Below are 15279 nucleotides of genomic sequence, written 5' to 3' on the forward strand. Positions count from 1 at the left end.
TTCTGTGACTTGTATCCTTGTCCTGATATACCTTTTAAACCAATGTAGATATTTTCATGAACATTTGCCCAAGTGTGTCATGGTCAAACAGTGTGACCCATAGCCACCTCCCCTCTACACAACAGTTTCTCACATATTAACAGTAAGACTTGCTCTCAAGGTAAAGGGCACTGTGCATAAGTGGTCTGTGTCCTTGTCAAGCCTGTCTGTTTTTGACCCTTCATATATTTTATAAAATTGTTCCCAAGCCCACACCTTATATAATACTGGAATCCCTAGTTAAAGGTCAAGGTCATTAGTAGGGATAAGGTCACTTGATGGACATGTCATCTGCTGTTTGCAGTACCCCTGATAATAACAGTTGACCGACAGCTGGTGATAGATGTTATGTATGTGGATTTATCAATTTCAGTGTATATTTGCCTTCTTTGTAAGTGTTTTGATCAAATACTACACTAAAAATGTAGAGCATAGGACCACTGATAAAAACTTGTCAAAGTTTTAACAATTAACATCAAGTTCAATTACTGTTCAGAAACTTGTATATAAGTATAAAACATTTTTAAATAATGTCTTTTTTTTGGTAATCAGCAATTGTTTTCAGCATGCTTGCAAGTTTTCCTTCTTTTTGTATGAAAAGTTTGAAATTCAGAAAATTTCACAATGAATTTCTGTAATGAATGTTTCAGCTTACTGAGCTGAATACAGACTTAAAAGGAGGTCAGAGTCAGAGTTTTTCTGAACAGCTGCCTTTATCCATGACAGTGATATATCAATATGATCTGGATAATGTCTTTGCTCAGTTATCCTTTAGTTCTTCAGTCAAGAACCAAGGCATTATTTTAGTATGATCAGTATGCTGATCTCAGTCATACTCTATCTGTTTGTTCTTCAGCTGATAACTAAGGTAATATTTCATTAAAATCAGTATGCTTATCTCTTTAACATACTCAATTACCCATTTGGTTCTTAATTTGAGAACAAAGGGAACACCATTTTCCTTCATATTTGAAAGGCTGACAAAAATTAGGCACTCCCCCAACAAACATGTGTGTTTTGAGTCAGCCAGCCACCCCAGTTTCTCAATGCTGACCCTTGCACTTCCCTTCCCCCATGGTTAAAAAAGAAATTCCTGAAATTGATGTGTGCATCAAATTGAGCCAGTTTTGTCCAGTACTTTGAAGCACTTAGTACATTATATATACTAATCGTTATAATATATATGTTTTTTTAAAAAAACAACATACCTACAATAATTTTATAACCAGTGTAATAGGAAACACATTTTTGGCCTTGGAATGAACCAGAAATTTTACCTTTGGAAAAGTACAAAAATATTTATTTTTGGGGCTTAAATAAATGATTTATGCAGTCTTTGGTCAGAATTGTTTTTCAAGATACACAAAGATCTTTGTATATTTGAGATAATAGACATGAAATGTTATGTGCACATTATTCTTACAATGTAGTTAGTCATTAATAAAATTGATGCTGCTCAGATATCCAAATGGCAACCACACAGCAGCCATCTTAAAAATCATGATATTGTTGCTCCACCTAATTGAATTATCACATCAGCATGGGGTTATCTCTAGACTCCTAATGGAATGATCACATCAGCATGTGGTTTTCTCTAGACTCCTAATTGAATGATCACATCAGCATGGGTTTTTCTCTAGACCCCTAATTGAATGATCACATCATCATGGGGTTTTCTCTAGACTCCTAATTGAATGATCACATCAGCATGTGGTTTTCTCTAGACTCCTAATTAAATGATCACATCAGCATGTGGTTTTCTCTAGACTCCTAATTGAATGATCACATCAGCATGGGTTTTTATCTAGACTCCTAATTGAATGATCACATCATCATGGGGTTTTCTCTAGACTCCTAATTGAATGATCACATCAGCATGTGGTTTTCTCTAGACTTCAAATTGAATGATCACGTCAGCATGGGGTTTTCTCTAGACTCCTAACTGAATGATCACATCATCATGGGGTTTTCTCTAGACTCCTAATTGAATGATCACATCAGCATGTGGTTTTCTCTAGACTCCTAATTGAATGATCACATCAGCATGTGGTTTTCTCTAGACTCCTAATTGAATGATCACATCAGCATGGGGTTTTCTCTAGACTCCTAACTGAATGATCACATCAGCATGTGGTTTTCTCTAGACTTCTAACTGAATGATCATATCATCATGGGGTTTTCTCATGACTCCTAATTGAATGATCACATCAGCATGTGGTTTTCTCTAGACTCCTAATTGAATGATCACGTCAGCATGGGGTTTTCTCTAGACTCCTAACTGAATGATCACATCAGCATGTGGTTTTCTCTAGACTTCTAACTGAATGATCACATCATCATGGGGTTTTCTCTAGACTCCAAATTGAATGATCACATCAGCACGTGGTTTTCTCTAGACTTCTAATTGAATGATCACGTCAGCATGGGGTTTTCTCTAGACTCCTAACTGAATGATCACATCATCATGGGGTTTTCTCTTGACTCCTAATCGAATGATCACATCAGCATGTAGTTTTCTCTTGACTCCTAATCGAATGATCACATCAGCATGGGGTTTTCTCTTAGACTCATAATTGAATGATCACGTCAGCATGGGGTTTTCTCTAGACTCCTAACTGAATGATCACATCATGATGGGGTTTTCTCTTGACTCCTAATTGAATGATCACATCAGCATGGGGTTTTCTCTAGACTTCTAATTGAATGATCACATCAGCATGGGGTTCTCTCTAGACTTCTGATTGAATGATCACATCATCATGGGGTTTTCTCTTGACTTCTAATTGAATGATCACATCAGCATGGGGTTTTCTCTAGACTTCTAATTGAATGATCACATCAGCATGGGGTTTTCTCTAGACTCCTAATGGAATGATCACATCAGCATGTGGTTTTCTCTAGACTCCTAATTGAATGATCACATCAGCATGGGTTTTTCTCTAGACTCCTAATTGAATGATCACATCAGCATGGGGTTTTCTCTAGACTTCTAATTGAATGATCACATCATCATGGGGTTTTCTCTTGACTTCTAATTGAATGATCACATCAGCATGGGGTTTTCTCTAGACTCCTAATTGAATGATCACATCATGATGGGGTTTTCTCTAGACAACTAATTGAATGATCGCATCAGCATGTGGTTTTCTCTAGACTTCTAATTGAATGATCACGTCAGCATGGGGTTTTCTCTAGACTTCTAATTGAATGATCACATCAGCATGGGGTTCTCTCTAGACTTCTGATTGAATGATCACATCATCATGGGGTTTTCTCTTGACTTCTAATTGAATGATCACATCAGCATGGGATTTTCTCTAGACTTCTAATTGAATGATCACATCAGCATGGGGTTTTCTCTAGACTCCTAATGGAATGATCACATCAGCATGTGGTTTTCTCTAGACTCCTAATTGAATGATCACATCAGCATGGGTTTTTCTCTAGACTCCTAACTGAATGATCACATCATCATGGGGTTTTCTCTTGACTCCTAATCGAATGATCACATCAGCATGGGGTTTTCTCTAGACTCCTAATTGAATGATCACATCAGCATGGGGTTTTCTCTAGACTCCTAATTGAATGATCACATCAGCATGGGGTTTTCTCTAGACTTCTATGATGTTGTTCCTAAAAGAAAAGGATGCTAAACTGAAATCAAATCTGGCCACTATGACAGCCATCTTAAAAATAATGTTATCACTATTCCTGAATGGAAACTCATGTTTGCATTGAGTTTTCACCAACAGATTTCTTATGTTGTTTAGTTGGTATTATATGAAAATGGTTCTGCTTTGACATTCAGTATGGCTGCCACAGTGGCTTTCATGAAACTCTTGTAATTGCTGTCCTGAATGGATGGTCATATCAGTATGAAATTTTCAGTTAAAGACCTTTTATGATGTTTACTCAGTTCTGAATAAAGGTAATGTTGTGCTGACATTCAGTATGGCCACAACTGCAGCCTCCTTGAAAATCATGTTATCTCTACCCTTCCTGAATGGAAAGTTTTAGTAGTTTAGGGTTTTTCGTAAGAAGTGATCATATGATGTTTGATCTTAACTATAAATGAAATGCTGCTCCCAGGATATCCAATATACACAACACTACCTGTCTTGTAAATCTTATCGCTTTTTCACCTAAAAAAGATTGTTATATCAATATAAGGTTTCACTAAAAGACTTCTTCTGATGTCTAGTTGATCCTGTCATTGAATATCGTGCTGATCTGACATTCATTGTAGCTACCACAGTAGCCATCTTGTTGTTGCTTCACCTAATGAATGGAAACTCATATCAGTATGGGGTTTTCATCAGAAGAGTTATGTGTTTAGCTGGTTCTAAATAAACAGTATGACTGATCTAATATCCAATATGGCCACCACAGCAGCCATCTTGTTGTTGCTTCACCTAATGAATGGAAAGTCATATCATTATGTGGTTTTCACCAGAAGACTTATGTAGTTCTAAATAAAAGGTATGGCTGATCCAATACCCAATATGGCCACCACAGCAGCCATCTTGAAATTCTTACAGTTCCTCTTCCTGAATAGAAAGTCATATCAACATTGGATTTCACAAGAAGACCTATTATCATGTCATAATTAGAACTAAATGAAAATGGTATTGATCTGACATCCAATGTGGCCACCAAGGCAGCTATCCTGATTGCAACTTCACCTAAATGGAAAGTCATATTGGCATGCAGTTTTTACCCACAGACTAATTATGGTATCTAGTGAGTCCTGAATGAAAATGGTACCGATTTGACCACAAGTATGGATGTGATAATGAAAATCTTGTCACTAATTCTCCTGAATGGATGGTCATATCAACATGGGGGTTTTCACCAAAAGTCTTCTAATGGTTTCCATTTGTCCTAAATAAAAATGATGCCAATCTTACATCCAGAATGGCTGCCTCATTGGCTAATTTCAAAAATATTATTGCTCAGCAATATCAGAGATTTCAAAAATCAGCAGTTGAAAGGAAGAAAAAAATTCAGACTTTGAAAAGCTATTGATCAACATTAGAAGCCCAATATTACTGTCACAAGCGCTTTGAGCAATCTTTGAGTGGCAGCTGTACATGCATTATTATTTAACCATGATTAACCACAGTTGAGGCCCTACATGAAGCCATGCAGTCTGCTCAGATAACTCTTATACTCATTCACATGTTTGGTTTTGTGGCTTTAAAGCCATTTTTCAGCACATGATGGACTATTCATGGCAGCAAGTATATTTTGGTGGCAGAAGAACCTGGGAAAACCCCAGGAAGAACCAATGACCTACAGGAAGTTATTGGCAAGCTTTGTTACATACTTAAATTAGCTGAGTTGAGGTTTGAATCCACACACAGGTGAGATGTTGATGATCTGTAAAGGCAAGTGCTTTGACCACTTCACCACCTAGGACCCTTCTTTCACATGTATATTAACCAGCAGAGGGTAACATATCACAATATACCATCTATAGGTCTAGGATAGATAAACTGTTGTAATCATGAAAAAAAACTCTGCTCATGCTAGTAAAGTATAACATGTAGGTCACAATGGCCTTTTGTTTTGAGGGCATAGTAGCAGCAGAGATGCATTGTTATCAAGTTTCATGACAAGAATATAAACAGCATTCAAGAAATGAACTTTTAACATAAAATTACTGGGAACAAAAAGCAGTCAATAAAATGTTAAATGTAGGTCACAATCACTCTTTTTGTAAGGGTATGGTAGTAATAGGGATGCATACAACATTGGTTTGATGATTCAGGCATAAATACTGCTTGAGACTGAAACCAAGGGAGTGAAATGTGAAATAAATGTTACAGTGACCTACTTCTGTGAGGAGGTATAGTAATGATATATCCCGTCACCAAGATTTATGAATCTTATTATGACAGTATGAGTGCAGGGTGATAAAAGATATCTATTTGGCTTTTCAGTTACAGCAAGAAGGCTGGATCCATTATACAAGATTTATTCGTTCTTGTGGTCATTGCTGGAGTTATCTTTGTTGTCTACAAGGTATGCATTGCAGGAGGAAGGTCAGGATCAGACTATCCATCTGACAGTCCATCTCCTGATTATGGTGGCAACAGGCCTCCACCTGCAGGATTCCGTCCAGAGTACATTCCTCAAGGTGGTGAGTAAAAGCATGATTTTAATTATTGTCCATTCAGCTCGAAATTTATCTTAAAAATCAGATTTGTATTGTTAGGCAATTTTTCGTATGTAATATCCAGAGTATATACTTGAAAATGACCGTGAGCTTCATGCCTGGCAAAGCAGTCATGCATCTCGTAACAATATATATCATTTGTTTTATTTTCACCTGCATAAGACGAATGTCACTTGAAAGAAACTGTATCATTTCTTAACCAATTTGTAAGAGCAATGACTTGTGAACAACAGCAGTCAGCATACAGTGAAGCTCCACTGTAGCATGCTTTGCTATGCCACATTCTTGGATATAGTATCATCGTTCCATGGATCATGAAATTTTACAATAATTTCACCAATTTCCTTAAGTACTACAAATCTCTTGTGCCAAAATAAACATTAATTTGGCAGGATGTTTTGTATTATCGAAGAAACAAAATGTGTGATTAATGCCTCTTGTTTATTTGTGAAAAAGACATTAGCATCTTAAAAAGCCGATAATTGTTAATCTGATTATAATGGAACCATCAACAGTAAAGCCATTAAATCTTTGTGTTTGTCCTCAATACATCCTGTGTACAAATCTAGCTCAGTCCAGAGAAAACAATACCTAATGGATGTTTGCTCAATGATCTGGCATACTCAACCAGACAATGCAGTGATCTGAAAAGTTGTGTGAATTTATAAAGCAGCTACTTTACCTACCTGTATAAGGGCAAAGAGTAGACCACCAAAACCTGCTCAATCCATTGTCATCCACATTCATTGAAACAAATTTATCCCCCAGATTGTCTGGAGTGGTTTTAGTCATCCCCACCATCATCTTAATCCATTTTATTTCAATTCAGAAATGCAAACAGCAATTGCAGATCACCCCAAATATACACAGGCCGCATGTCATTGTGAGGATAACCGACTGGAACAGAACCATTTAAGTTTTTAGGTTGAAGGGTTTGCTATTATACCCAAAAATACAGCCTGTTTTTGCTCAGCATTAATACAGAGTCATAAAGTTTTCAATTAATATTTGGTTTATTTGATGTATCTTTCACTTTGTCTTTTAGAGAACAACTAGATTGCTTTTATGAAGCTCATACATTACCCATGAAATTGAATGGTTTACTACTAAAGCTGTTTTGAGGCATTTGTACACACCTGTCTAATTGTTTCAAGTATTTTTCAAGCCTAAATACAAGTGTCCTTTTAGAAACTCCCAGTGTCTGATTGATGCATTTTAGTGTTGGTAAAAATGTAGACCCTTTGGTTTGGTTTAATTTTGTGGAGTTTAACAACATTTTTCAGTACATGATAGGCTATACACTGACTGGCCAATATATTTAATGGAAAAAGAATCCTGGAAGAACGACTGACCCCTTGGGATGCTATTGACAAGCTTTCTCACGTAAGTTGGTCAAGCTGAGATTTGAACTCAAATGGACAGAGGTGAGACATGTGAGCTGTAAAGGCAAATGCCTTAGACCACAGTCACCCAAGACCCCTCCGACCCTGTGGACATGTCCAGCAAATATGAGTGTTTTGTGGACACCAATCAGTGTTATAGCAGGACTTTTACAATCATCTTCATCCTCACTCCTTAGAAGCAACTCCTTCTGCAGTAAAATTGAGGTTATGGCATTAATCAAAAGTAATTATCCCATAAGTTAATTGTAAATTAAGAAAGTTCTTTGGCAATTTACACTTCTAAATTTTCAAGTAATTATTTATGCATAATTTTAAAACAAATGAATACATATAATATGTACATGGGCTGCACATGGGGCCAGTGACAACATAAAAGTGAACACAGCAGCACAAACTGAATGTTATTTCTTCATTAAAAATGGCATTAAAATGAAAGCACATGAATCTAATTGGTGTAAAATGAGTGTCACCTGTAGTAACCTTATAAAAAGTGTAGTCTTTCATGACGGGGACTTGTGGATAAAATGCACTGTTTTGGCCTCTGATGCAAGATGTCACAGGTTCAAACCCAGCCAAGTGATACCAAGGACTTATAAAAATGGTACTAGCAGCTGCCTCACCTGGCACTCAGCATTAAGAGGTTAGTGTTACGACTGGTATGCCTGGTATCAGGATAATGTGACTGGGTGGGATATTATGCTGTATGTCTGTGGCATGATGCCCCAGTGCTAGATATCACTATAAACTGTCACACTGCAGACATCATAGTGATATGACTGAAAAATTGTTAAAGCTACATTAAAAATCCAATTCACTCACACACTTATGTTGTACATTTACCATAGATTTGCAGGCATCCTATAATTCCATGCACAAGTTGCAGTGCTTACCTTTATCATGAAACAAGATGTATGTAGTATGTTGTAAATTTACCTATACCTTGTTCAGTTTTGTCATAAATTATTAAAAAATGTGTATAATTTCAGATAACTGTTATGGAACTGGAACCAGTGGTTACAGCAGCGGTGCTTCCTATCATGGCACAGGAACAGAGTCATCTGGCTTCTGGACTGGGGCAGCTACTGGTGGTTTTCTTGGTTATCTTTTAGGAAACAGAAACCGTGGTTACTATGGAAACACATATGCAACCCCAGGAACATACTACCGCCCCAATTCTTGGTGGGGGGGTAGCACCTGGAGCAGCCCGTTTAGTGGCTGGGGATCAGGCTACACTGGATCATCTACATCATATGGTGGGGCACCATCTAGACCCTCCACAACTTCCTTCAGCAGCGGAACTAGGACAGCCTCAGGGTTTGGGGGAACTAAAAGACGTTGATGTCATAGCCGGTTGCAACTATCATTTTGTTATCCTGTGATATTGTTTCATGGTTTGTTAATTACTAGAATATTACAATTTAAAATGTGTAGATAATTACAATTTAAAAGGTGTAGATAATTACAATTTAAAATGTGTAGATAACTACAATTTAAAATGCATAGATAACTACAATTTAAATGTGTAGATAACTACAATTTAAAATGTGTAGATAACTACAATTTAAAATGCATGTGATAAGGGTAAGCAGTTGAATTTGAGAGAGAGAATAATTTAAGTTTTACTGGCTTAAGTCTTGAAGGTGCAAGCAGTATGATTATATTATAATTTCTTCAATATTTGACTTGGTTTTAATTAAATATGGTGGAAATTTATCAGCTGTTACAGCAAATCTCTGCAATACCATGCTTTATTATAACAGATTTGATATAGCAAGTTTGTGGCATGGCTCTTGAAATTTTACAATAATTTCATTGATTTCTTTAAGTACTGCTTTGCGTCAATACCAATATAAAAAGATTTTCGTTTATTCATTTTGCTACATGTTCTGTATTCCTGAAGAAGAAAAAAATATGTTTCTTGCTTCATATTTGAGAGAAAGTTAGCACCTTAAAAAGGTGATAATTATCATCTTTATGTTTCAATCCATCCTGTGTACAATCATTGCTAAGTTGAGAGTAAAGCCAACAGAGGTTGGCTTAATTATCAGGCACACCCAAGCAACAAGCAAGTAATAAGTAATGGTTTGAGTAAGTTTCACACTTGAATTTATCACTCATTTAATTCACATACCTATTTAAGCAAAAGCATTAGGACACCAACACATTTTCAGTGAACCATCATATGCGATTGTGCACTAAACAATGTCATTACTGAAATAAGTATATCACCTACATTGTCAGGAACAGTTTTTGTCATTGATCCATACATGTAATAGACAAAACACTGACCATTGATAAATTTGCACCATTATTTATGTAGAGGTTGAGCTTGGGGTCTTAAGATACACTTTGATCACACAGACTTTGAAATTATATTAAAGAATTGCTGCAACTGAACAGATGTGTCAACAATTTTCGTTACATCTCGCTTATAAAGTTAACCCCTACTCTACATTAATAGATTTTTGTATAGTAAAAATGGTCCACTTGTAAATGAGTATATACAATACTCTTTACCCACAAAATAGAATGGTTTTCTCCCAGACATGGTTTAGGCAGTTTTACACCTGTTGAATTGGGGAGCCACGGTGGCTCAGTGTTTAGCATGTGGACTAATGACTGAAAGTGTATAGGTTCAAATCCTACCATCGGGCCAGCATGGGTCAGCTACCATGGTGTGTCCTTGCGAAATTCACTTTGAACCAATTGCCTTGGCATGAAATAACTTACATTTGTTACTGTGCCATAAACACCAAAACCAAACACATGTTAAATTGATCATTCTCTGATAAATTATGAGGTCAGGACATGTGTATGAAGTTCACTATTTTTAAAACCTAAATCAGAAACCCCTGATCTCTGATATATGCATTTTATTGTTGGTCAGAAATCCCTTGGGACATGTCCAGCGTATATTAATGTTTTCTAAAAACATGCAGTGTTTAATTAGTGCGAGTGTATTGGAAATTAAGCATGGGTTTGAATGGTTTTGGAAATTTTAGAACTTATGCTTCCTTGTACAGATTTTTTAATAGGATTACTATTATGGATACATTTAGATCATTCAGTGATGAGACATACTCTATTTACATTGTTGTTACTTTTCTCATACATGTATATGTATGTACCAATGCATGTTTCATAGCCAAAAAATAGATATTAAATATGTTATCACCACTGTAAATATCTCTTGTCTATTATATAGCAATTCATATTGGCTACTGCCTCACAGATTCCCGTAGTTTTGCCCACCCCACCCACTTTATCTCTAGGATGCACATGCAATATTTTCTTCAGTTAACTGGCTTGTATAGATATAGCATGATATGGCACATTGTATGAATCACTTTGCGGACCCTGGTCATCATGTTATGGCAGGGTTTCACTGTCCATCCTTTAATGAGCTTTGATGCTACTTGCCCATTAATTATACATGTCGGGCAAATTTTTCATAAAATTACTGACCATTGCCTTTGATAATTTCCTTCAGTGAATTACTGAACTCACTGGTGAATTGTTAGCTGCAGCTGGAAACATGACTTGGCATTAGCTATGCAACTTCCGTCAGCAACTACTTCAACTGCAGAGGTTCTTTTTGACGTACATTCTTTGCACCAGTGATAAAATTTTATATGATGTCACTCCATGCTCCCTATAACCATTTGTCCAATAGGGTAACATAGTTTATTGACAATTACTACTAATTTCGTTTCGTGCAATGCTTTTATGTGGAAACAATCTACACAAGTACCTTTATTTTTTGTTGACAATGAAACAGAGAAGTGAGAACAAAAGTTTTTGACTGCATTGTTTATAATAAATAGAATGATATATGTTTTCATATAAATTATATTTGTTAATTCTCTCATGCCTAATGAAAGAGAACTTGTACATAAACTGTATGACTTGTATGATCCTTAGGTCTTCAGGAATCATTAAGTATTATTGTAATGTAAACATTACCTTCTATTTAATGTACTGTATTTGAAAGAAAGTAAAAGTTCTCTTATAATCCTACTCACAGCAGTGAGCAATCAGGCAAGTGTAAAGAACATTTAGAGTGCAGCTGTATTTTTCACTTTTATGGACTGTTTATTCAATATATAAGCAGACATTGTAACACATTTCTTTCTGTCCAAACAGAGATGATTATATTAAAATACCCATTAGAATCATTATGGATGATTTATTGTAAATATCATTTTGGATGATTTATTGTAAATATCATTTTGGATGATTTCATTGTAAATATATCTGTGTCAGTTTTCTTCATTCCATAAAGATAATGCTTTGTGAGTCTATGTGAACTATATTATATATATTTGATATGTTCAATTTTATACTAATTGGTGAGTATGATTGTCTTTATTTGTTATGATCATTTTGCTTTTTTCATGAAATACATTGCATGATAATTATTTTCTTTGTTTATTTGTGTGATGATAATAAAGTGGAATGATAATTTTTACAGGTAGAATAGACAAGTTATGGTATTTCACATTTTCAGCATTTTCATACTCTGTATGCCAAATCCTTAAATTTCCATGGTTTCGAGTGGATCACTGATGCATTTTTTATAAATGTATGCACTTCATAGAAAGCATGCTTATATAGGACCAAGTTTTTATTCTTTCTGAAGTAAGCATATGTTGAAAAAAGTAAACATTGAGCGATCTGGTTTAATTTCATTCAAAAATGGGGTAATCTCCTAGAGTTACTTAGGTTAGAAGCCAAACCAATCGAAGAAAAATCTCCAGCTCCAGGTTCTGATGAAATCCCAACATATGATTGGAATTGGAAAAACTCCTTTCTCTGTGTTTTACCAGGTACTTTATTTACTTTGCTATTCTACATTGTAATGAATCCATAGCATGCTATAGTTGGATAAGTGGTAATAGTTTATATCATGTTTCCAAGCAAGCTCTTTCACTGTTTTAAGCATGATGATAATGCACAAGCACATTGCTTAAGAATAAATTATTTTATCATTGTTCTCTTTTCTTCTCTCATCATTTGTATGCAGTAAGACTTATACAGACTTTTAAAAAAGATAGTGTTCTGTTTATTTATGTATAGCTTCATAATTTCATAATATATATTATTCATGATTGGGCTAAATATTTAGATAAATGTGATCGAGTAGAATTTTTGTATTTGACTTTGAAAACACTTTTGACATTATTGACACTGTCCTCCATGAATTATTAAAGAGTGAACTATTTAATTAAGGAATTGCAGGTAAAACTCTACACTGGAGAGACCCTTTTTTGTTTCCAAGAATAGTGTGTAGTGGCACTAAATGGTTCCAAATCTAGTAGCTTCTGGAGTACCTTTGAGTCACAGAACTTGGACCTGTGCTCTTTTCCCTGCACATCAATGATATTACGATTCAAATTTACTCTGAAATTCAATTCTTTGCAGGTCACTGTGTATGCCTCATGTAAATCAAAACCCATCAAGATACTAAAATACCAAGATGTTGCTTAGTAACATTAAAAAACTTGGATATTGGTCATGAAAATGGGGTATGCTATTCCAACCTAAAAAAATGCAGTACAATGCAGATGACAAAAAAATAAATGCCATAATACCAGTATGTCATATTCATTCGGTGGTACTTATTTAGAATCCCTTAGTTAAATGAAATATTTAGGGGTCACAATTACTAATGATCAGAAATGGAATCTTCAAATTCATGAATCGTGTACCAAAAGCAAATTGTAATCTAGCCCTGTTAAGATGTATTTTGTCATCTTCCTCACAGAATGAAAAAGAATTAGCTTTAAAGAGTTTAGTTGGACTCATTTTAGGATATGCTTATACATTTTTGTAACCCCCATTCCCAGGTTTTAGAGGGTGAAATTGAAAAAATCCAAAAGTGAGCAGCCAGGTTTATTACATCCAATAATAACTGTACCCCAGGAATTATGACCTCAATATTTAATAAGTTGTCATGGAAATCATTAAAAATGTATACTGGACAATAGGTAAGCATTTTTTTAAAGGGTCTAAACATCAAATCAATAATACCCTGCTCCAATTTAATCAAACCAAAAAGAGCCAGTAGAAATCAACATGAATACTTAACTGCTACCATATGTACAAACTGAAAGTTACAAATTAAGCTTTTTCCCAAAAAGGACCAAAGCCTGGAATTCAATACCACTAATTTTCATCAAATCTACCTAATCCACAGGACATCAAATTAAACAACTAATAATTATTCAGACTTTTTTTTTTTTATTTTCTTTCTAGAATAAGTTCTATCTATAAGGGTTGACACTATGCAGTGAAAAGGAATATATGATGTAGGACTTAATTGATCAAGATCAAAGATGTTTGCTTTAATTTTGGTTGCTACCCCTGATACATTATCTCTGGCCGGATGGTTAGGCTTCCTCCCATAAAAACATGGTTTAACTTCCTATAAGATATATGCCATATGTATAGGTTATTAGCTTAATATTGAAAACTATTAGGCTCGAGGTAATGTGGTGCAGAATGTGTGAGCTTGTGAGAGCATTTTATGCCACGTGAACAAAAGCAGTCTTTTTTTAATGCTCAGTCGATAATCTTTTTTAATATATACCTAAAAATAAGCACATTAATCATATGGGAACAACATAATTAAAACAAAAAATTTAACATTTTGTTCAACATTTTACCAGATGCCTATTCAATGAATCATACCTGAAAACTTTGCAGTAATGCACACTACAGCTATGGAATCATGCATGTCCATGGAATGGTTCTCATTCAGCAGTGGCCACCTCATATGCAGGAGGTCGCAGGTTCGAAACTCGACAAAGTTATACCAAAGACTTATAAAAATAGTACTAACAGCTGCCTTGCTTGGTGCTCAGCATTAAGAGGTTAGTGTTAGGACTGGTTGGCTTGGTGTCAGGATAATGTGGATGGGTGGAACATGATATCACATATCTATGGCATGATACCCCAGTGCTAGATATCACTATAAACTGCCACACAGCATACATTGTAGTGATATGACTGAAATGTTAAACCTACATTAAAACCCAAATCACACACACACACACACCACACAAATTCAGCAGTGGATGATAATAAATTTGTTAAAGAGGGTGGAATGTCTTGTAACCAAAGAAATGCAATGATTTATTAATATGAGGGAAACTTGATGATTCCTTTGTGAAAGAAGATATAAACCATAAAATGTAAGGATTGCAGGTAAATTTGAAAGTGCAGTTAGATAATGCAGTGAAAAAGGATAGCATTCATGACTGAGTTGCTTCTGTTTCATTAAATTCCTAGTACAGAATAAGTCAATGCTATCCACAGCAGATAAAAGTACTGTTTACATGGAAGAGGGGATGTTGAATAATCTCTCACTCTGATAAACATTAGTGATCACTAACCATCCATTTTCAGCATTCTATAAATCATATTTAATTTGTACCTTTTTCTCCTTGCAATTTAAGCCCTTTCTTGTATTTTTGATTTTAATTATTTCATTTAGATGATATATATTTTTCTTTGGATGAGAGCTAGATCTATGGATTCTCCAGAACTAGTGTAAGGTTGAAAGGGTTGTAGTCATTATCAGCATCTGTGGCCATCAGATTTATGCTGTCATTGCTTGACATTTCTGTTGTCATGTTTTTAAACCATAACCAGAAGTAC

The 15279-nt window shown here is 35.3% G+C and overlaps 1 protein-coding gene across 2 annotated transcripts in view; it reads left to right on the forward strand.

The window, feature by feature from the left end:
* Positions 1–12613, forward strand: part of LOC149808576 (store-operated calcium entry-associated regulatory factor-like) — a 32565-nt gene extending 19952 nt beyond the window's left edge. Inside the window, exons 7-8 of one of the 2 annotated variants that reach the window (XM_089979402.1) lie at positions 5982–6181; positions 8607–12613. In XM_089979402.1, coding sequence (XP_089835528.1) covers positions 5982–6181; positions 8607–8959 — 553 coding nt within the window. In that variant the 3' untranslated portion in view covers positions 8960–12613. The remainder of the gene's footprint in view (positions 1–5981; positions 6182–8606) is intronic. The other variant, XM_089979411.1, reaches the window with a different exon arrangement.
* The last annotated feature ends 2666 nt before the right edge of the window (positions 12614–15279 follow it).

Source organism: Sinohyriopsis cumingii, chromosome 1 (assembly GCF_028554795.1).
Source record: "Sinohyriopsis cumingii isolate HCF-2022 chromosome 1, ASM2855479v2, whole genome shotgun sequence".
NCBI classification, from domain to species: domain Eukaryota; kingdom Metazoa; phylum Mollusca; class Bivalvia; order Unionida; family Unionidae; genus Sinohyriopsis; species Sinohyriopsis cumingii.